Raw genomic sequence first — 22,365 nt, 5'->3', positions numbered from 1 at the left:
TATCCAGGCCCCTTGTGTGCATTTCAGCCTAGATCAGATCCCAGATGAGAAACCCATGGCCTGCAGCCAGCCTACAGATGTGTTTTGTCTGCTGCTGTAGTGTTTAAAATCATGAAATTCCACACAAAAAATCAGTATCTCTGACTTCTCATTAAAAATCACATCTAGCCAAGCTGGGCCCTGCATTCCCACAGGACTGCAGTCTTGGAGCAGAGAAGCAGCTCCCCTCCTTAGCTGGGGTTGAACTCCGCAGTTTGCCACAGTCCCCATCACTCCCTACTGTGTTCCACTCAGCCCATGTCATTCATTATGGAGCCTGCCTCTCCCCGAAGACGTGTGGGGTTTTCACCCTGGACTGAAATCTCTAAAGTTGGTCCTAGGACAGAGCAGGGAGTGCACTTTGGAAAAATTGTGGTATGAGACTCATCCTGAGCACTTGATAATAATTTGCCTCGGGGGCAGCGATGGAAACAGGAAACCCTGAAACCATCTTTTTCTTTATTCCAGTGGTCAAACACCAGCAACATCAGAGCTGAACTTCTTAAGAAAAGCGCAGACATTGGAGACCTATGGAGTGGACCCTCACCCGTGTAAGGTAGGGTCCCCACGGGGGTGGGGGAGGTCGCACTTGCCTCCTAGAGAGGGCAGCAGGCAGGGAGAGCCCACGTGCCCACACCCCCACCCCCTCCACCCCTGCAGTAGCTGGGTGACTTGCTTTTAGTGACAGATGCCAGAGAAAATGTCTTGTTTTTGAAAACTCCTCTGGATTCCACGCTGCGTCATTTGGTGCTGCCACATCAATGTCAGAGGGTTGGAGGCCAAGTCCATCTAAATAACAAATCTGAACCAGGCCGGTGTGGCAGCTGGGGGTAATTTGCTGGAAATGAAGAGAGGAGGAATGTGGAAGGCCCGCCACAGGGGGCGATTGAGCCGGCTCAGCGGACTGCCCACCCTTCCCAGCCCATAATCTCGTTTCCTTCCAAGAGCGGGTTTTATTGACTGCAGCCGCGTAAGTCGCTGTGCGGAGCTGCAGTGGAGTCACATTTAATTCCATTATGCGCCTCTCAGGGCAAGACGGGGACAGCCAGGGAGGCCCTGCCCAGAGAAACCTCTGTAATTACTCACATGTGTCTGGCGTTTAGGCAATGAGCTCAGGCAGCCGCAGTCACTGCGGAGAGCAGCGGGGGCCGCGGCTTCCCTGGACTCTGTGGCCGCGTCCCTCCACTTCATCCCCGTACCCCACTTGCCTTGACACGCCTGTCTCTGCCTCAGTTTCTTCCAGTGTCTGCCTCTGTCTTTTCACCACTGGGCAGACCCCTGTACCACCAGTAAACTGATCCTCAGCCTGACCTGAGGGAGACCGTCTCCCACGGGAGCAGGAGGACAGTGACCCCTTCTTCCCGATAGGTGAGGGGACGGCATGAGCTTCCAGCAAAAATTAAGAGAATGGAAACCAAGGCACCAATGCTGTGGGGGCAGGGCTGTGTTTCCCTTGGCCTCTTGGTGAGGGGACGGTGATTTGTTCTTGCAGAGGATTTAACGTTGACACTTCCCATGTGAACTCTGACAACATTCTAAGTCAGGAACCCTGGTCACCTTCCCCGCCCCCGCACCCCCCATCCACCAGCACGGCCTCCCGCCAGATAACCCCTGTGTTCTCGGGGGTCAGAAGACATATTGATGCCTCTTTGTGCCAAAAAATTGGCATATGGGTGTTTACAAGTGAATTAGCACAGCTTCGTAAGTAATGCCTCTGCATGACTGCTGTAGTCCAACCTGCAGTCACGGCTCAGGCGCTGTGAGCAGAGGAGCCCGCACAGGACTGAGGGGGTCTCGGAGCCAGCCGGCCTCGGCTCCAGTTCTGCTCTCCTGCGTCCTGCAGCCTTTCGAGGCTTCTCCGAGCCTCACTTTCCTCATCTGTACACAGTGGGCACTCAATAACTGCACTCCTCCCTGAACTGCTGAGTCACTTCATGACCTCCAAAGACACAGCTGCCTAAAGATAGGCATGGCCATCAGGAGGTGCCAGGCACCTCTCTTTGACTCCAAATCTGCCCTGTTCCCTCGAGGCCACACAGAGTGCCCACCTCTTCAGAGACGGGTCCCTGGGCAGGGCTGCCACCTGACAGCACCTGGTGGGGCTGTGGACCTGGGCACGGCTGAGTGCCTGTGGGGCTCCTGGCTCAGTCCTGGCTCTGATGAGTGTGTCCTTCTCGGACACAGGCTCAAGGGACTGCAGGAAGGAAGGAAGGGACATTTGTGACACCTTCCATGGCAGGCCCACGGGAATCCTTTCACATTATTTTCTCATTTCCTCTTTGTGCCAGCCCTGGGAGATGGGTATTATTCTTCCTGGTTTACAGATGAGAATATCAAGTTCCAAGAAACCACAATTTACAAGGCCCCGAGAGGTAGAGCAAGAAGTTGAGCTGAAGTCCTTCCCATGCTGTGTCTTCCTCTGGGGACGGGTGGGAGCGCTCAGCACTGGGCTTCCAGCCCCTTGTTCAGGGCCCTACGCTTCTTGCTCAGCCAGGGCCCTGCTGCAGACCCGCACGGGGCCCCTCGATGCATCTCATCACTGGGATGCAGCTCAGGATTTCCTCAGCGTTTTGAGCAAGAACAGTTTGGGAGCCTCATGTCACTACGTAGAGCCACTCTGCTGATATGCTACCAAGCACTTGCCTTGGTGTTGCTACAAGGAGAGCTGAAATAAGCTGGAGCGCTCAGGGTAATAAATACCGATGATTCCTATTAACAGAGAGGCTATTACTGGGCCCAGGGAATCTGGGGCACGTAGCCCTGGGGAGGACAGAAGAAGAGGAATCGTTTTGATAATTAAATGGGAGCAGAACAACACTTTGGCTGGGCTCTGTCTCCTGGACTGATTAAGAAGCTGCTGCTCTTCCTGTCCATGCGGACGGTTTCTTTCTGCCCACATGTCCTCGTCTGGCCCTGGGACCAGGAAGAGGAGATCCTGCCGAATCTGGGTGGGACAGACGGAGGGCTCCGGTAGCTGCTGGCTTAGATAATGCCGAACGCTGCACGTTCACAAGCTGCCCGAGCTCTGTGCAGGAGCCCCCGCAGGCCACGCCTGTAGCTGCTTGACGAGGACAGTGTTGCACCTGTTCCCTAGCCTGACACCTCTCCAAGCCCAGGAGCCACCATCCTGTCCTTCCAGGGGCCCCGGGACAGGCTGTTTCCCCTGGGTCCCCGCAGGCCTGGACTGTGCCTCCCGCCGTTAAGGTTTGCGGAGTGCTCAGACCCATCCCAGATACCCAGCCTGTACCCAGCCCTATCATGAGTTATAAAGGGGCCATTCATTGAACGAACGTGCCAGGCACTCATGTGCACTATCTCACTTAGTCTTTTCAGTCACACTGCCAAGATGTCCTTGTTCTCTTTTGAAGCTAAGAATACCTCTGAGGGACTAACATGTGCAGTTACTGGTACAGACGGTACTGGGACTCGAACCCAGAGCTGTCTGTGTCTCAGTGCTGTGCTTTCAGTTATCACTCGTGATCTTCCTTCTGGAGAGACGGCATTTATTTAGGAACAAAGCAGGACTCTCTGCCAATGGTGGTAGAGAAGGCAAAGACCTACGAAACGACTGAACCCATAAAAATTTAACCTAAGTTCACCGAGTGACTTTATGTCTGTTCTGACAGACCAGGAGAAACCTGATTTCAGCAGGATCTAGGTTGGAGCAACCACACAAATAAAATGCCAATGTCATTCCTTTGCCCTTAAAATAAGACCATTACTTTCATAATCGAGCTGCCCAGGCTTCTCTCTAAATAAAACCTCCTCCAGCTTGACAGGTTGCCCTGACCACAGAGGAACAGAATGGGGAGCAGTGATGGCTCACCCCCATCCTCAGGTGGGCCCCTCTTGGCTGCGCTGAAAGGAAGAGCTTGACTAAAGTCAGCTGGGTGGCAAGTTTCTACCAAGATTTCCACCTCTGAGCTGTCATGGGGTGACACCAGGCCTCTTATGGGGTGCCTCCTCCCCATTTCCACCCTAGTTTTTTGTGGCCAGGTTTGAGTATATTAAAATTGAGTGATTTTCATGATTGACTTAAAGGTGCCAGCAGTGTCAGGAAGAGCATGTAGATTCCTCCTCCCTAATGAAGTCCGAGGCTTCATCACCCAGATTGAATTAGTGTAAGTCGTGCTCTAGAGAGAGGATGGATGACCCAGAGAGGCGTAACAACCGAGAACGCTGGGCCCCTCCTCCATCATACCCAGGATGTCCCTAGGGGGGCAGAAGACAAGCCTGACTCCCTGTATCTGGAGGTGAAACCTGGGGGACAGGGCAGGGTGGCCAGATGTCTCTACTTCTAAGAACCAGTCAGTGCTGATCTCCAAAAACCCTTTTGTGGGCAGACGGCACATCTGAGGACAAGCCCCTTTGAGGAGACTGAGGATGCAGGTTGCGTTTGCTGGTGGGCTCCACGTGACTGACGGGTGCAGATCCGTGCCCTCTCCAGGAAAGCTGTTAGCCTCGTCCTGGCCGTTAGTCATTCAGGCCATCAGACACGTATTTTTGAAGTACATATTATTTCTTGTCCTAATTTACAAATGAGGAAGCTGAAGTTCAGAGAAGTTAAGTAAGTCACAGAGCTGGGATCCTACACCAACACCAAAGCTCTTTGCACAAGGATGAAAAAGTGAAAGCAAACTTCTACCTCAAACTGTGAGCGTGAACTACATTCTTCTGGCGGTTAGCGGATGTGGAGTGGAGACGGTGCCCGCCTGTGCCGTCAAGACCTGAGTTTTATTCCACCTCCCGGGTGTATTAATGGCTCAGTCCTGTGGGTACTGACTTCATCGGGGGGGGGGGGGGGGGGTCAGGTGACTGTTGTCTGTGTCACTTCTCTCCGCGTCCTCCTTTCCTTCTCTTTTTGTCACTTCACTTGTCCTTTCGCACACAGATCCCAAGGGCAGGCTCACAATGAGAATGGCACGTTAGACAGAAGGAACTGGGGAGGTTCCAGAGAAGGTGTCAGCGTGGCTGCCTGTTTGTGCTCTCACTCTGGTACAGACAGGCGGTTTCTCGCTGTAAGTCCCACTCCTCATGTGCCAGGCAAGGAGCAGACATTCCAGCCACCCTCCGCCCCTGTGGACGCCCTTCCTCGGGAGCTGGCGCAAGGAGGCAGTCTGGAGAATTGCTCTCTTCCTGTGAGAGGCTGGATTGGGGTGGGTCCAGGCGCTATTATTACTCGTTGGAGCGGCCTGGCAGCGGATCGGGCTTATTCCCAGTTTGCTCCCTGTTCCAGCTCAACCGTTCTGGTCAGGACAGGATGTTCCCTCTAACGCCAGCACCTGCCTCCACCAGGAGGCCAGCCCGAGGGTCTGGATGGTGCAAATGGGCAGTGCCACGCCGTAACCTGGCATCAGCACCAGCTCGTGGGGGGAACCCTCCTCCCTTGGCTCTGGTCAGAGTCACTGGGGTGATTCCCACAGTCTCTAACCATCGCAGCCCCCATCTTCCCCTTCTGCCCACTTTCCTTTCACGCTGGTCCCCACAGGTACCACTCAGATCCCCTCTTACCTGGTCCCCTAACAGGAGTGACATCTCCCTTTCTGCCCCAACTTCCCACCCTTCCCTTCCTAACTAACAACATTTAAATCCATCAACATCAGGAAAAAAGAGTAACATGTCAGGTTTTTATAAAAAACAGATTTTTAATTAAGTTCAACAAACTGAGCTAATCAGTAGCAGCTATCTTATTAACGGCACAACCACCAGCAGGTATCGGGTGCCCCCTAAGCACAGCCAAAGAGGAATCTCATCGACCCTCACTTCACAGCGAGGAGTCGGAAACACGGAGAAGTGAAGGGCCCGGCCAGGTCACACGGGCACTGCCAGCAGAGCCAGACCCTGGGCCTGAGCGGCGGGCCCTGAGCCCGTGGCGCTATGGGGATGGCGCAGACGCGCTTTGCCTGCCACTGCCCACGGGGGCAGCGGGACAAAAGCAGAGAGGCCCTTCCCTGCCCACCCTGCTGCCCCCTTCCTGCTCTTTACCCGAGTCCTCAGTCCTCTGCAGGCGACCCTGTGTCCCCCCACCTGTCTCCTCCCGGCCTCTCCTGTCTCTCCGGGTGCTGGAAGCACCTTCCCCACTCGCCCCATTGGCCCTCCCCTCCCGTTTTTGCCCACATACGTGCTTCCTCCACTGCAGCCACCCTGGCCCCTCTGCCCTCCTCACTGTCCCACACACTCGTCTGGTAAGCATGTCTGCAGGCCTGTTCTGTGAGTATCAACAAGGTAAGGTCCCACCCTCAGGCCTCTTCCTTGAATGGAAAGCCTCCTGGTGCCCACACTCCGTCCGAGGCAGGCCCTCCCCCACCTCTCCCAGCCATTCCCCACCCAGTCCCAGCCTGCCCCACCCGCGTCCCTGTCCACCCGCCAGGTTGGCACTTGTGTGCCATGCTGGCGCTCAGGTGTAAACCACCACCCAGCACCGCTGACAGGCAGGAGGAGGTCCAGCCCCGCGGCTTCGCAGTATCTCCTCTCAGGCTATTTTTAAACAGCTTCTCGCTGTGCCCAGGGTTGAATGACATGGTGCTTGCATCCAAGTGTCTGCATCATGACACACCCTGAGGAAAGGACAGTAATAAAAATACACTCATTGGACGTGTTTGTAAAACATTCCCTGGGCACAGATGCTCACACCTGTAACCCTGACTCTAAGAGACTTTTAGGGGAAAACTTTTCTTGAGGCTCACGCAGCCCTGCAGAGGCTTCACTGTTCCGGAGAGCCCACCAGCCAGGCCCCACTCGTGTGCCTCACGCCCGTGCTGGCCCTGACTCCACAGCACCATCTCAGCTATGGCCCAGACAACCCCCCTGCACGCACACCTGACCAGCATTCCGCCACAATGTCCTGGCCACCTGACAGGGCAGGTTCTCACCTGAGGCCCCTGCCACAAAGCAAGCTCCCCTGAGAGGGCATCACCCGTCAACCAGCTCTCAGTGCCCCGCCCCAAACTGGAAAAGACCTGGTCCTCGTGGAGCTCACTGCCCCCCCCCCCCCCGGGAGGGAACACGACCTACAGCTTGTGCTGCACCCTCTCCCGTCTTAGCTCAGCAGAACCTAAAGCCAGGTGTCTCCTGATGGTGCCCGGGGACCAGGAGGCCTCTTTGTTGGTTCTGGCACATAGGGCTGGTGATGCCGTTCCCCTTGGCCAGCTGCTTCTTATCTTTTCTTCAGCTGAGCTTTCCTGGGGGAGCCCGTGTGTAGGGGCCATCATAACTGCCATATTCATTCATTCATTCATTCATTCATTCTCATCCTCCCTCTCTCTACCCCCTCCCTTCTCTCTCCTTCTCTCCTTCCTCCCTCTATAACTGCTTTTTGAGATATAATTCTCATATCATAAAACCCATCCTTTTACAGTATGCTTATTCACAGCGTCATGCAGCCATCAGCACTATCTAATTTTAGGACATTTTTATCGTGTTCTGTTGGCTGTCACTGCCCATCTCCCCTTCCCCACAGCTCCTGGCGACTGGGAGCTTTTTGTCTCACTGGATCTGGACATTTCATATACATGAAATCACACAACATGTGATCTTCTGTAACTGGCTCCTTTTAGCATAACGTTTTCCAAGGCTGTCGCATGTGTCAGTACTTCATTCCTTTTTACTGCTGACTATTATTCCTTGTAGGGATGTGCCGCATGTTGTTTAATCACTTATCAGTTGATGGATATTTGGGTTGTTTCCACGTTCTGGCTGTTATGAATATTTAATCCTGCTATAAACGTTCCTGTACAAGTTTCTGTGTGAATATACGTTTTCCATTCTCTTGGGTGCATGCTTAGGAGTGGAATGGCTGGGCCATAAGGTAACTCTATGTTTAACAATTTGAAGAACTTCCCATCTGATTTCCAAAGTGACTGCGCCAGGTTACAATCCCTCGGCGGTGCGTGAGGGCTTGCCGTTCTCACTGGATGTGCACCACCGCCTTCTAAGATTGGTATCATTACAATCTACAGCTTACAGTTCAGGGCACGGAGGCTCCGGGAAGGTAAGTAACGTGCCTTTTACTTCCAAAGGCCATGCTCTTCCCTCTGTGCCCTCCTGCCAGGGAGCAGCCCTGCATCGCCCAGGCACCACTGCTTCTCACCCTTCCACCTCCGCGCCCGCACCGCCCTGATGCGAAGTCTCCCTGTGTTGCAGGATGTGTCTGGAAATGCTGCGTTTCTGGCCTTCACTCCTTTTGGATTTGTTGTTCTTCAAGGAAACAAGAGGGTCCACTTCATTAAATGGTGAATATCTTCTTTTCCAAGACAGGCTGTTTGACCTTCACCCGCTGGGGAGGCTGTGGTTCCTGTGTCCTTTGTCTGTGATCGGGCAGTTCAGGTTCTGAGCCCCTCCAACGCCTTGCATCCATAGTGCTGCTGGAGGCAGTGGTCTTTCCCTGGGGACCCTGCTCTCCCAGAGGGGTGTTGCTGAGAGCCAACAACCTCGCCAGAGGAGGAACGGGTGTGCAGGGTTGGTTTCTGGGAACGATGAGAGGCCTGGGGCTGGAGCCAATGTTAGAAAAGCTGAGTCCCCATGAGAAACGAGACCTTGGGACTATTCCCTGCTGAGGGCCATGGCGTCTGCATGGATGCCTACTCCCTCCGCCGCTCTCCTAGCAAAGGAGGGGCTCGCAGTGACCCCTGGGCAGATAGGAGTTACCCTGTTGCTCTGGCAAACACCCTCCTCGGGCCAAGCCCACTTGTGGGCACTGCCTGCCCCTCTTGAGGGGTTAGGTGTCCTCAGCCTCCAAGAGTCACAGCCCCCTTTTTCTTCCCTCTCCCCCTCCCTCGCCCCATTTCTAGCAGGCAGGAGACACTGCCTCTGCTGAAGCCACTCTGAGCTTCCACTTCCTGCCTGTCTGTCTGCGGTCTGTTCTGCCGCGTGCGTGGCTCTGGGAGCCAACGCAGTGCAGGCTCTGGCTTGTTGATGGACGTTGGGCCTCTGAGATACCCTTTTCCTGGTCCGTGCAAACACCTCTCGCCTCATCAAAACATGTTGCCTGTTCTACTAAGCCCCTGTGATTCCTGTACCTCCTTGTGCCTTAGACGGCCACGTCTAAGCGGGCAGCTCCTCCCATGGGCTTGTGCAGGTGGCTGTCCTCGCCCAGCAGAGCTCAGCAGGGGAGCCTGCTCCTGTCTTGTTTCCTTTGCCGTCTCCAGAAGAGCTCATGGGGACTGAGGACACAGCAGCTTCCTGACGAGCTTTCCGCCGGGGGAACTGCAGGGCATCCGTCCTCCTGTGTCCCCTTCAGCTCCCGTACTGACCTCATAGACACCACCTCCCCACCCTGTTGCTCTTGTGAAGCCTGGCAGTGAGGATCGGCTGAGTGCTAGTGAAACTCCTCAGACACCAGCCCCAGCTGGCCCACCCACTGTGCTCTTTGGGTGAAGATGGTGAGGGTTTGCGGTCCAACAAAGTACTTTTCAGAAACAAAAAGACCAGGATCAGGCCGCCATTCTCCCTCCCACTGAGGAGCACCTGCTGCCTGGATACAGCTGGGTGGCCTGGTGCCCCTGAGCGAGCCCAGATCCTGGGCCACACTCTGACCAAGGTAGCTGCCTCATGAGGTAGGACACACCTGTTATAGGGACCCGCAGTCCCTAGCGTGTCCCTGACCCTCCAGAAGCCCTGATGGTCACCTGGTTCTCCAAGACCCTATTACCCTCAGTCTGCAGAAAGTCTCCCCTCCGTGAGGTGTCAGCTCTAATAGATGTAAACCCAACCTCACTTCCAATAGAAAACTCTTCCTCTCCTGTCTTTCTTGTTGAAGCCTAGATGATCTGTGTGTTTGTTTATATATTAACTGACATTTATTGTCTTATGTGAGAGATTGATGGGTTGGAACGGAGTCAAACAGGGAAGGAATATGCTGTGTCCTGTATTAGCGCAGAATCATCAGCTCTCGTCCTGACCCAGCCATGATTTCCAGGGAACAAGTGACCTTCCTTTGGCCCCTCAGCTTTGTCCAGTAGTAAACTGGGTACATGGCTCTTACTACCTTGTCTAGATACCGAGGAAATCTCCCTGAACACTGCAAAGTGGAAGGAGCTATGTGCAGGCACGTGCGCCTGGCAAGACCTCCATGGGGGTCTCAGTGGGTAGAACAAGGACTCTGCCCCCAGTGAGGCTGGAGGGCGTTTGGCTCCAGAGGGTAGCCGTGTCCGGCAAATGGAAGGAAGGGAAGCATGGCCAACGCCGAGGCCTCGTTCTCTGGCTCTCAGGGACAGCCTCCCGTGACCCCGGTCATTTTTTCATTTCATAAATGTAACCAAGGCTGCAAGCAGGATGTGGAGGTGAGGTCTAAGCCGTGCCATGTACAGTAACCATGTCACTTCTTCTGATTTGTGTCTGTCCCACGGGTGACGTACCCCAGTATCCTGTTTGCCTCTTTTACTGCAGCCATTCACTGGGCTGGTGGCTTCAAGGATTTTTCTACAAAACCCCCTAAGCCCCTTTCCTGGTCAGTACGCTGCATGACTGTTCATGTAATCTGTTCTCTCTTTGGTATGTTGTCCCGCCCCCTCCCTGAGATCGTTTGACATGTGTCTGCACCCAACTGCATTTTCCATCCAGTGGCACAGTCACCCGAAAGACTCAACTCCCTCAGAACCTGGTTGCGTTGTTTTCCATTACTTGCTGTATCTTGAACTTTGGCCTCATCAGCTGCTGTGGCATCTTATGTTTGATAGTCCCATCTAGATAATGCACCTGTGTTATGAACCAAATCCTAAAACGGCCCAGCACCACTCTACCGAGACTCACTTCCCATGCCAGTGCCCCATTCCCAGCCACTGTCGGTGAGCCTGAAATCCTCCTGTCACCCTATTTAGGGTTTGACCAGAAAACTGTGGACTGAACTATTTCAACAACTGTTCTCTAAGGCCACTGCGCTGCTGTCTTGTTTTAGTTCTGATTTTGGCTAAAACTGTGTCTGTGCCTGGAGCCCCTTCCAGTGGGGGTGGGCTGTGCATCTGCAAGACGTGACTGTGACCCGGCAGCCCACAGCGAGGTGACTGCTGCTGTCTTTGTGCTTCTAGGAACGAGGTGACCAAGCTGAAATTTGAAGGGAAGACTTTCTATTTATACGTAAGTCAGAAAGAGGTGAGTGCTGGCTTCCTTCTTTCCAGGAAGGCTGGGGTGCTAGGATGGTCCCTGACGGCCAGGGCTGAACCGAAGTGCTCCGTCCAGGCAGAGCTAAGCTCCCAGCATGCTAAGCCAAGACCAAGGGCCAGGCATGGAGGTGAGGGAGGGAGAGGAGGCGAGGCCCTGGAACACAGGGCTTCCTCAGGGATGCTGACAACGCCCAGGGGTTCCATGCCTCCAGGAAATGCAAAATAGAATTCTTTTGCTTCCATATGAAAATTCCAAGATAATAAATACAAAAGAAGAAGAAAAGGACCATTTTTAGATGAGCGCCACCTTCTCTGGAGAGGGCTTTCTTGGTTCAGTGTGTGCCCGCTGAGACTTTCTCACTGGCCCAGCCGGGTGTGAACTTACACAACTGAGCTCTGCCCAGGGGTCCCCAGGCCTTCTCTTCCAACTAGCCAGCGGCCAGGCAGCCCCTCTCATCTGCAGCCTGGGAGAGTCATGGGAGCCCTCAGACAGCTCGGCGGGGGTCAGTGTCCTGGTCTACGTCACCCTTCACCTCTCCACCCCCACTCAGCTGTTTCCATGTGGGGTTTTTTGTAGGAAAAGAAAATTATTCTCACATATTTTGCTCCAACTCCAGAAGCCTGCAAGCACCTCTGGAAATGCGGAATTGAGAACCAAGCCTTCTACAAGTGAGTAGACAACACATAGCATGGGGCCGTCATTATCAGAGCCAATGCGGGGAAAGCTGCTTTCAGAGGAATGACGGACAGGACGCATTCAGAAATGAGACGTGAGATGACAAGGCTAGCTTCCTTATAAAACTCAGACCCCTCTTGGGGTGCCTGGGTGTACCCCCTGGAGGGACAGAGCTGAGATCTGGAAATGTGTTTCAGTAGAGTTGCCTAAGTTGTGATGTCCTTGGACAGCCCTCTGTGTTAAAGCACTTCTAGGTTTTCAGAGTAAAGCTTGGACCAGGAGAAGCCCATGGGTGCCTGACTCAAATCACACTGGCCCCCTGGAGTCGGTCGGAGCCCTAAGACAGCTCAGAATACAATAGCTCCATGGAGCAGACTCAGCCCAGAGCAGTTCCCTAAGCCTTAGAGAGATCCTGGGCCCTCTCCCCAGTGAGTGACCTGGTGCTAAGCTGGCATGGATTCTAGCCCTTCCTGGAGTGTCAGTGCCAGAGGTGTGGCCAGGTGCCCAGGAGCCTGGGATGGGGTAGCTGGAGGGGGGCAAAGACTTGTCTGGTTCTGAGAAGCCCACTTTGCTTACCAAAGAATTTTGTAAAGTATTTGAGGGGTTTGTGCTTAGTTTTCTTTTCTCAAAAGAATATATTTTTATTGTTTTCAGAGAGGAAGGGAGAGAGAGAAACATCAATGATGAGAATCATTGATCGGCTGCCTCCTGCACGCCCCCTACTAGGGATCAAGCCCACAACCCGAGCATGTGCCCCAACCGGGAATCTAACCGTGACCTCCTGGTTCACAGGTCAGCGCTCAACCACTGAGCCACCACGGCCGAGCTGGGCTTAGTTTTCTTTAAGAAAGTGGGCATAAAGGTATTAGGGAGCAAAGAAATAGCCCATTGAGAAACTGGAGTGATGCCAGATAGAGTATGTTTCACCAAAACCCTTGGTCTTGTTTTGAAAATAGAATGCAATGATTTATGGTTTAATAAGCTGTATCTTAATCAGGACAACGTAAGACGAAAGGGTGTAGTATATGTTCTGCCGGATAGGCCATTGTTCTCCCTCAGTAACGGGAGGAGAGAGCAGAATTGCTCTAGGCTTTGGGGGCAGAGTGGGGGACGGCAGGGGGTGGGGTATCATCCTTCTTCCCAGTGAGCATACTCCGCTACCTACTGGCTACTATGGGATGCTGGCCAGCAGAACTGGTCTCCTCCCTGTTACTGTGACCACAGCCCCAGACGTCGTATCTTGGGCAGGCTTTCTGAACTGCTTAACAATTCCTGTGCATTTGATACAGAATCAGGGATGAGCTGAATGAGTGGCCTGAATTCTAACCTGAGTTGTCTTTATTCTTCTCATTGAAGAGAAGACACTTGGAGAAGACTTTTGCATGGTCAAAATTTCCTTCCTGGTCAGTCCCTGGTACCCAAGGGGAAGCCAAGCAAACATTTCAGCACCATTTCTGGAGGCCTTTACTTTTCTATCTGTGTCATGGGAACAGAACTGTGCTTCTGAACCTGTGACCAAACTCGGTTTCTGAGTCTTTCCATTAATAGGCCTCCAGACCTAGTTAGCCCGGCCAGCACCCACAGTGGAAACCAAGGTCGTCCTTCACTATTTTCCATTAACCTCTCAATGTTCTAATTAGTGTTAGAAGTCAGATCCCCAGTTTTGCCAAGTTTCTAGCAGCGGCTACTTGGGCCTCTGAGCATCTCTCATTCGCAGATTCCTGCCAGTGCCCGGTGCTATGAAGGGAGCCAGTTCGGACTCAAGAATGTGCTCAGGCAGGAGGGCACTAGGCTGAGCCTCAGAGTCCTGAGCGAGGCGGGGCGGGTGACTCTCAGGAACTGCTGTTCATGGACTGTGGGGACAGCCCCCTAAGTATTCACGGCCCCCTCCCGGCAGAGGCTTCAGACCTCGGGTTCCTGGCGGATGAGCAGCAGGGGCACCCAGACGTGTTGTGGCTGAGTTGGGTCTTGGGAGACTTCACTCTGGGCAGCTGTGCCTACACTTCCTTTTCTAAGTGGAATCAGAGAAGTCACCCAAAAGGACGTTTTACAGTGCCCGTGGCCTTCCCGCATCTCCACATCAGCTATTTCTATAGCCTTGAAAGGGAGGTTAATGGGCATTGGGGTGAGGTTCCAAGTTTAAATAAGTGATGGAACTTTTATTGAAGTTACGCTAGCTTCTCCATTTCAGGACTTCTCGGAGTCTTTAATGTGATAATACACGTTAGGGCTCTCCAAGAAGGAGATGAAATAGGAAGGCAGTTACCTAGACATGAACGCAAATCACCAAATACTAGGACTGGAAGGGTCTCCTGAGGCCATAGTCTCAGCTCCATTAGTTTATAGGTAAGAAGACGGAGGCTAAAGAGAAAAAACTCTGCCTACCTGAGATCCAGTGGGTGGCATTCTATTATTCCCCCAGGTTATCATCCCTAACATTTATTCTCCCAGTCTCCCAGGTGAACCCCTCACTCTCCTGACACGAAAGTGGGGTTCAGCCCTAGTCAGTTTGCTCAATGGATAGAACATCAGCCCATGGACTGAAGGGTCCCCGGTTCGATTCCGGTCAAGGGCACACATCTCAGTTGCAGAGTCGATCCCCGGCCCTGGTCAGAGACGTGTGGCAACCAATTGATATCTCTCTCTCTCTCACACACACACACACACACACACACACACACACATACACACACATCAATGTCTCTCCCTCCCTCCCTTCCACTCTCTAAAAACAAAAAAAATCAATGGGAAAATATCCTCGGATGAGGATTAACAACAAAAAGAAAGTGGGGTTCAATGTGCCCGTCCCTGACACTGAGGCCGTGAACACGGCCCTCAGGTCCGAAAGGAGAGTCAGACACCGGCAGGGCTGGGAGGGCCTTCTTGCTGTGGAAGCCGCTGGGAACGCGCTATTTGGCCTGGGCCAGCCGCAGGCTGCGTCACGCGGGACTTTGCCTTGCTGCAGGCTGGAGAAGTCAAGCCAAGTCCGCACAGTGTCCAGCAGCAACTTATTCTTTAAAGGGAGCCGGTTCCGATACAGGTAAATAGTGACAGTAAGTAACCATTATGGACCTATTTTCAGACCCTTCCCCCAGAACAATGGCTCAAGGGTCCTTATCCTTGAGAACAAAGAAACTGGAAACCTCCAGAAAAGCCCGAGGTTCCCATCAAATCCCGTCTTCTAGCCCTTTGACTATTCTTTCCCTCTCTGCAGCTGGGTCTGTAGGGTTTTAAATGAGTACCTTCTCCTCCTGCCTTTACAACAGCAGCACAATAAGAACTGTAACAGTAATTCTTCCCATGTCTGTCTAAGGATTTCTCTTTTTCTGCAATATTTTTGGAACATCCTGGACAACGAGGAATCATTCCTAAATGAGAATGAAAGATCCAAAGACTCCAGAGATAGAGGGCTCTCTAAGATCAGCTGCCGGGACATCCTAGGCTTGCTTGTGGGGGTGAGGTTCTCTCTCAGTGGCCTAAACACTGGGAAGGGGTAGGCCAGGGGCCGTTTCCCAGTTCAGCCTCAGTAATCGGAGAGCTTGGAGGGGAGCCCAGTCCTGGAACGCTGTCTCACTTCTTGCTGCTGCTTCATTATACTCCTCACAGTGGCCGAGTTGCAAAGGAAGTAATGGAGTCGAGCGCCCAGATCAAGCGGGAGCCGCCGGAAATCCACAGGTAGGCTGCCAGGGGCTTCCCCTAAAAGCAGTTCCAGCTCAGGTCCCGGAACCTCGAAAGAGTCATGTGAAGACTGGCCACATGGCTCCCAAAAGGGGAAGGAGAACAGGGCAGAAGCGGTGAAGAGACCCATCTCAGCTAAAGATGAATGAGAGCGGGGAGACGGGCTAATGCAGACAGTACGTCAGATCCAGGAGCACCTTCCTGGGTAATTCTGTACTGTCCTCCCAGGTCCTGAAATTGGCCATACACCATGGAGGACATGTCCAAGCAGCAAGATTTCATTGGCTGTGGAATCAATTCATTACGAAAGCCAGGGATAGCCCCACACCCCAGTCACACCCCTCGTAAACTAGTTCTGAGAGCCATGCTTCGTGCATACATTTCCAGGAGCCCATCTCCTAGAACCCAATGAGACCCAGAGAGAATATGATTGGCCAAGAGAGCTAGGGTTTGTCAACCAGCCTGACCTCTGGGAATGGGAGCCCTTTACAGAGACCCCCTGCCACCTCTGATGGGAATCGAGGGGGCTGCCATATCCATTTTCGGGAGCACTGATTACCCCGGGGCCCCATCCTGCTCAGAAACCAGTGGCACCATTGCCACACTAAAGGAAGGTTCTGGTGGGTCTGGGACATAGGGAGTGTCTCTGACTGGGATCCAAAGCGGGTATTAAAGATTTTTTAAAAAACAAAATAAAACTTAAACGGCCAGACAATTGTAGTGGCCACTCCCCAACTCGGAGTCCTGACCACAGGTATCTGTGCACTAAGCTAACTGTTCTTTGCCTTTAACCCCAGAGCTGGGATGGTTCCCAGCCGCAGCTGTCCCTCCATAACCCACGGCCCAAGGCTGAGCAGCGTCCCCAGGACTCGGAGAAGAGCTGTTCACATCTCCATCATGGAAGGTAAGCGTGAGCTCTGGAGATAGAAGGTAAGCTGACCAATTTCTCCGAGTTGTGACTTCGACCAGTTCCACTCAGGGACCTTGAAAAGAAGTGAATTTGCATTGGAGACAGCAGCAAGTTCCTCTGATGGTAGGGAGGAGGTTTCACCCAGCGGATGGGCACACAGGCGGGGTGTCAGGGGCAAGGGGATCCCCTCCAGCCCCGCTGAGCTGTAATCCAGGAGGGTTGTTGATCGGAGAGTATTCGGGGTAGACCTTTGGGAAACGAGGCTTGTGGGCTCTACCAGGTTCCACGCGGTTCTGAAATTGCTTTCCATCCAGAGGCCTTTCCCTTTTTTTCCAGATCTGACCAGTCTCCACAGCTTAAGTGATCAGAGTGGCCTGGGGCAGTTAACCAAAACTAAACACACCTGGTTCTGAAGCATTCCAGTAACAGCCACCACCTTTCCTTCAGGGTAGAAGCCTGCCCTCTTGCCGTCTGAATTCTCTAACATTAGAAACCCATATGCCCCTCTCTCTCAGCCCTTCTCTCCCTTTGGAGTAGGTGGAGGTAGAGAGACAAAGTCTGTGTATCTTCAGAACTAGATCCCCCAGCAGCCTGAGGTGACGCCGCTCCCGTGTCTGGGTACTTAAGCCTGTCAGGAGACTCTCGGAATAGTGCCCTCCTGCTGGGGTCCCTGCCCCGCTGGCCCTGCAGGCTGGACACAGGTGTCAGGTTTTCATTCCGGATGACGACCGTTTGCAGGACCGCAGATCTCAAGCAGCAGGATTACTTCAAACCTTGTTTCTGTCTTGGAGGCTGGGAAGGGAAGGCCCTTTGTCTTTTCTGAGCGAATGCTGCTTGTTAATGAAAACCAAGTTAGGAAGGCCGCTCTCCCGGGGAGGATCTCGGGTTTGTCACTGACTCTGCGTCACCGGCGTGTGGCTCTCTGGGGGCTGAGAACCCTGGCTGGGCAACCACCACCGAGTGCCTTAATTACCTGAGGATCTTTGTTGTTCCATTTGTAAACAAGGGGCATCTTCCTGGCCATGGGTTGCAGGGACGCTGGTGTAGTGCCAGAGCACGTCTGGGCAGGCAGCCAGCCCAGTGCAGAGCCCTGGCCAGGAAGGCCAAGAGGAGATTTCATCAGAGTCCTGCCGCGGACTTTCTGGGGCAGGTTGTTTACCCTCGGAGCCTGTTGCCCCCACTGTAGACTGGGGTGTGAATGTGGAAGGCGCCTTGTAAACTACCAAGGGATGGAATTATTGAGGTCCGTCATCAGACACAGTACCCTGAGTCTGTCCCCCTGTCAGGCTGAGCAGAACAGAGGGTGGCTCACACTGTCCCTCTTCTTTTGGGTGTTCCCCTCAGGAAAGTGGAATGATATAACTTTCTCCCCCTATGTGTCCCCTCTTCCCATCCATCCTGAGGCTGAAGCCGCCAGGTTCACCCCAGCGGAGGATGGGACACAGCCCATTTCCAGCCCAAGCCACTTCCTCACGCTTCAGAGCCCAAAGCCCAATGTCTGTGTAGTTTCAAACCCTGCGTTTTCTGGACAGCCCCGATCCCCCTGCCCTCAGCACTGTTCCCTTCCCTCTTGTCTGTCACCCTCTGAGAGGTCTAGGGCCCTTATACGGGCCTCAGGGAACCAGCTACAGGCTGGGAAGCATGACTTTTTATGGCTCTAAGTGCTTCTGACTGAATCCAGTCCCCTGATAACATGGGCCTCTCGAGCGGCTCCTTCCCTGCAGCTCAGCCTGCTCTGCCGTTCACGGAGCTGACCTCCCTCCAGCACGGGAGGCAATGCGAAGGGGCCGCCGTGGGCCGACATCGGCACAAATCCCTTGTCCGTGGCTGGTTTTCCATCCTTTCCACCTGTATCTCCCTGCCCGGCTGGTTTCCATGAAGAGGTCAGCTGGCTTCCACTGAAGAAGCACCTGCTTTCCTGGGCTGCCATGGGGAAGAGTCTGATTAAGATTCACACCAGAGTCCGCGTGCAGCTCCGGCTGACTAACCACTGCCTTCGGCCCCTGAGTGTGCGCGTCCTGAGGATGGGGCCCCGGCTGCAGGGTAGGCTCCTGACCGCTGTGCCCCTCAGCCCCCGGGGAGCCACCTCTGGGCAAGGCAGTCAGCTGGAGCACCTCCAAGGTAACCAGACAGTCCTGTTTGCTGCGCCCCTCGCCCGATCCCGCCCGCAGCACCCGCCCCACCCCCCAGAATAACAGGTTTGGCGAAGGGGTGAGGCAGGTGGTGGTTTACAGTGACACCTGAAGTTCCGTACAGGACTAACCCGACAGAGGGGTGATGCCGGTGAGGTCTGTTGAGGGAACAGGCGACTAACATTTACAGAGTAACTCTGTCTGTCAGACATTACTGGAAATGCATGCATATCCATTATCTTGTTTACTGAGAGCACCAACAATCCAGTATGTGGCTGCTGGTGTCCCTCTAACTCGTGCTTTCTGATGTCACAGACTTTGCCTCTCTCCTTCCCCAGCTTAGGGCTACACTGCAGGCCAGGCTAAGCTCGCACTGAAGTGGCTTCTGGTTGCTAAGCGGGTCAGACTTTGGAAGCTCTGGCAGTCAGAGCTGTCCTGGAGGGGGCAGCCCCATGAAAGGGTGTGAGATGCCCTGTGCAGGGGGAACTGAGGCTCCAGAGAAAGGGGGGCCGGCGGAGTGGCTGGGAAAGGAGCTGAGCCAACACCATGTGTAATCAGGGCCTGAAGGTTTCTGTTTCATCGGGGATCCCTTACCCACTGGTAGGTACACATTCCTCCGGCTGCACGTGCACGTGGGGAATCGGGGAGGAGAGCCGGGGAAGCAGAGACCAAAGGAGTGCCAGGGGCTCTGGAACAGGGACAGACAGGCTGCACAACAGCTTCTTGGACAGTTAGGACCTAAATCTAAGGGAGGTGCCGGCGGTTGGCTTAATTCATCCTGCCCACTGTCCCATTCCCCGTAATCCAGCTGCGTGATCATTAGCACCATGAAACAGGAGGCTTGGGTTCTCTCCGTGCCTTTGCCATTAGCAACCAACCAGACTTTAGGTACGTTCTGTAACCTCTCACCCTCACTTCTTCATGGAGTTGTTAAAAGATAATGAACGTGCTTTAAAAAGTTTAAACCATTGTACAAATTTAAGATTTTAGCATAGGAACAAACAAAATACAGCTAGGACTGTAAGGAGACTGTTGGCTGCTGAACTAGCCCTGAACCAGAAAACTCCCCAAACAGCTGGTTAGGTCAAACCTTTCCCTGTCTGGGGCAGTCAGAGTCCATTTCAGAGCAACAGAAGGGGGCTGGCTTCTCTTGTCGTAGGCCACAAAGGCAGGGAGAGCCACTCTGCCACCACCGAGATGGCCAGGGATGGAAAATACAGATGTTGAACCTGAAACAGGACGCCATTCCCTCGGCAGCACTGTGATGTGAGCCTCTCGGTGACTCTGAGCCCATAGTCTCTGGGCTGTTGGGTTGCAGGAGTAACTGGCTCCTGTTTTTCCCTAGCAGAGCTTGAGCCCTGGAAAGAAATGCTCCATCTGGGAAAGTAGAGAGATAATGGGTAGTTTTAGAGGCCACAGACCCTTTCTCCTAAAAAAATGTAAGAATTTCCCCCTCACCCAAAGTTTGCTCTGCACTCTGGAGTGTCTAAAATAGGGACTCAGCCTGTTCTGGACCCAGATCTTCTAAGGTGAAAAGAGAGCAAGCTGGCCGGAGCTCCTCCCCTTCTCTATCAGTGAGCACTCGGGAAGAGCAGGTAGGGTTTTCATGTCCCACAGGGTCAGGACAGGTAGAACTGGGGGGCTGAAGACACCGATAGCAACTGCAGAAAAGATGCCTCATGAGCTCAAGGAGCTGTAAGCTAGGCTGTTAAAAGGACACTCAGCTCCAGAATCAGCATTAGATGCGGCCCAGGCCATCCAATCTTATCCTCCCCGCTCCTGCCTCTCAAGGCCCTCAGCCCAAGAGGCATACCTGAGCTCCCTGAGCCGTGGCCCCAGCTCTCAATCAGGGATAGTCTGCGATTCAGACTCTTTCCAATTGGGGCTAAAACCAGGCCCAGGACACCAGAGGCAGGAATGGCACAATCTTTAACAAATGTGGCCAAAACTATAAACAAAAAGAAAAACAAGTGTGCGCTGGTACAGAAAGCCTACTCACGTTCCTTTTGCCTTCCCAGGCCTCGAGTCCCTGCGGGACAGTGCCCACTCCACCCCTGTGCGCTCCTCCTCTCACGGGGACACCTTCCTGCCTCACGTGAGAAGCAGCCGGGCAGACAGCAATGAGCGAGTCGCCGTGATTGCAGACGAGGCCTACAGCCCTGCAGACAGCATGCTGCCCACCCCTGTGGCCGAGCACAGCCTGGAGCTGATGCTGCTTTCCCGGCAGATCAACGGGGCCACCTGCAGCATCGAGGAGGAGAAGGAGTCTGAGGCCAGCACCCCCACTGCTGCAGATGTGGAGGCCCTGGGGGGAGAGCTGAGGGCCCTGTGTCAGGGGCACGGCAGGCCGGAGGAGGAACAGGTGAATAAGTTTGTTTTAAGTGTCCTCCGTTTGCTCCTTGTGACCATGGGACTCCTCTTTGTTTTGCTCCTCCTCCTGATCATCCTTACCGAGTCTGACCTTGACATTGCCTTTTTCCGAGATATCCGTCAGACCCCCGAGTTCGAACAATTCCACTATCAATACTTTTGTCCCCTCAGGCGATGGTTTGCCTGCAAAATCCGCTCAGTGGTGAGCCTGCTCATTGACACCTGAGAAGACATGACTCCTCCTAATAACTAGCCAGGTGGACCAAGGAGCCCGGCTACCCATTCCCAGCAATGGGACCCATCGCGGAACCATCGGCACATGTACCAAATCCTCCTTTCATGACTCAAAGTCCACGGCCTAGGAGGGTGGTTTCCCAGAAGAAGAAGGGGATAGGCTCATGCCCTGTCTAAACAAACTGGGAAAGCTCATTCCCTTCAGCGGTTCTCCCAGGAAAGGCTCGGCGACGCTGTTTCTCATCCTCCCAATACGCAGGATAACTTTTGGCTTTGAATTTTGATTTTTCATAGATGTGTATTATTTTGAAAGTATCGAATAAAAATAATTTATTTTATTATTACTGATTATCACCGTAGTGTCACCTAGCAGGCGGGACACTAGTTGAAGACTAGAGAGCTGTTGTCTTCTGTATTCTGCAGGAGCTTTTCTACTGGGTTCCAGTAGACTCGTCACTGCAGCCTCAGTGGGGCAGACCAGGGGTCTGGACAGTGGAGACGTCTAAGTTTTCTTGCCAGACAGAGCTTTTTAAAAAGTAAACATCCATGTAGAATGATTAAATGAAAAGTTGCTTCTTATGATGGTCTGAGTTGGATTTTCTTTTCCTTTTTTTTTTTTCAAATCTGAGCAGAGTGGGCATCTGAAGGGACCACCGCTACAGCAGCAGCAAGCAGCAGGGGTGGGGTAAGTCTGTCCCCTTAGACTAGATCCTAGTGGGCGTCGCCATGAGCTTTATATAATGAACTTTGACTTCTATGATTTTTTTCTTTTCTTTCGGAAGAACCTCAAGATTTTTAGAGTGCTCCAGAGGCGTTAGGTGAATTGAGTGGTACCAGACACAGGACTGTCAGAAATGTTGGACAAAATGTAGTTAACAGAAACCAGAGCTAAGATGCCTGAGAGACCATTGAGATTCAGAGAGCAGTGCTTATTTTGTACAACCCCCCGCAAAAAAAAAATACAAAGACTATTTCAATTTATATTTTAACACCAAAATGTTATTTTCTTATCAATTCATATTTTGTTTTTACTTTATGGATTAAGAAAATAGAGCCTGATGAACTAAACGATGCAAGACAGAAACTGATCCTGAGAATGAAAAGCTTCAGAAAATAGAATTCCAAGATCAACAAACAGCCTTGGAAGGGACCAGGAAAGTAACCTCTTTAAATAGGAGGCCTAAGAGGTGCCTGCGGAGAAAGGTGGACGTGGCAGAGGCCAACCTT

The 22,365-nt window shown here is 53.1% G+C and overlaps 1 protein-coding gene across 2 annotated transcripts in view; it reads left to right on the top strand.

The window, feature by feature from the left end:
- The window catches only part of FRMD5 (FERM domain containing 5), a 284,018-nt gene extending 262,307 nt beyond the window's left edge, over positions 1-21,711 (top strand). The window contains exons 7-15 of one of the 2 annotated variants that reach the window (XM_036299751.1): positions 508-595; positions 8,182-8,270; positions 11,064-11,127; positions 11,716-11,807; positions 14,780-14,854; positions 15,421-15,489; positions 16,290-16,396; positions 20,553-20,896; positions 21,076-21,711. In XM_036299751.1, the coding sequence (XP_036155644.1) occupies positions 508-595; positions 8,182-8,270; positions 11,064-11,127; positions 11,716-11,807; positions 14,780-14,854; positions 15,421-15,489; positions 16,290-16,396; positions 20,553-20,896; positions 21,076-21,123 (976 nt within the window). In that variant the 3' untranslated portion in view covers positions 21,124-21,711. Of the gene's footprint in view, positions 1-507; positions 596-8,181; positions 8,271-11,063; positions 11,128-11,715; positions 11,808-14,779; positions 14,855-15,420; positions 15,490-16,289; positions 16,397-20,552 lie in introns of both variants that reach the window. The other variant, XM_036299743.1, reaches the window with a different exon arrangement.
- The last annotated feature ends 654 nt before the right edge of the window (positions 21,712-22,365 follow it).

Source organism: Myotis myotis, unplaced genomic scaffold (assembly GCF_014108235.1).
Source record: "Myotis myotis isolate mMyoMyo1 unplaced genomic scaffold, mMyoMyo1.p scaffold_m19_p_1, whole genome shotgun sequence".
In the NCBI taxonomy this organism is placed as follows: domain Eukaryota; kingdom Metazoa; phylum Chordata; class Mammalia; order Chiroptera; family Vespertilionidae; genus Myotis; species Myotis myotis.
The sequence above is the reverse complement of the archived record's forward strand: the minus strand, read 5'-3'. Positions and strand labels throughout refer to the sequence as shown.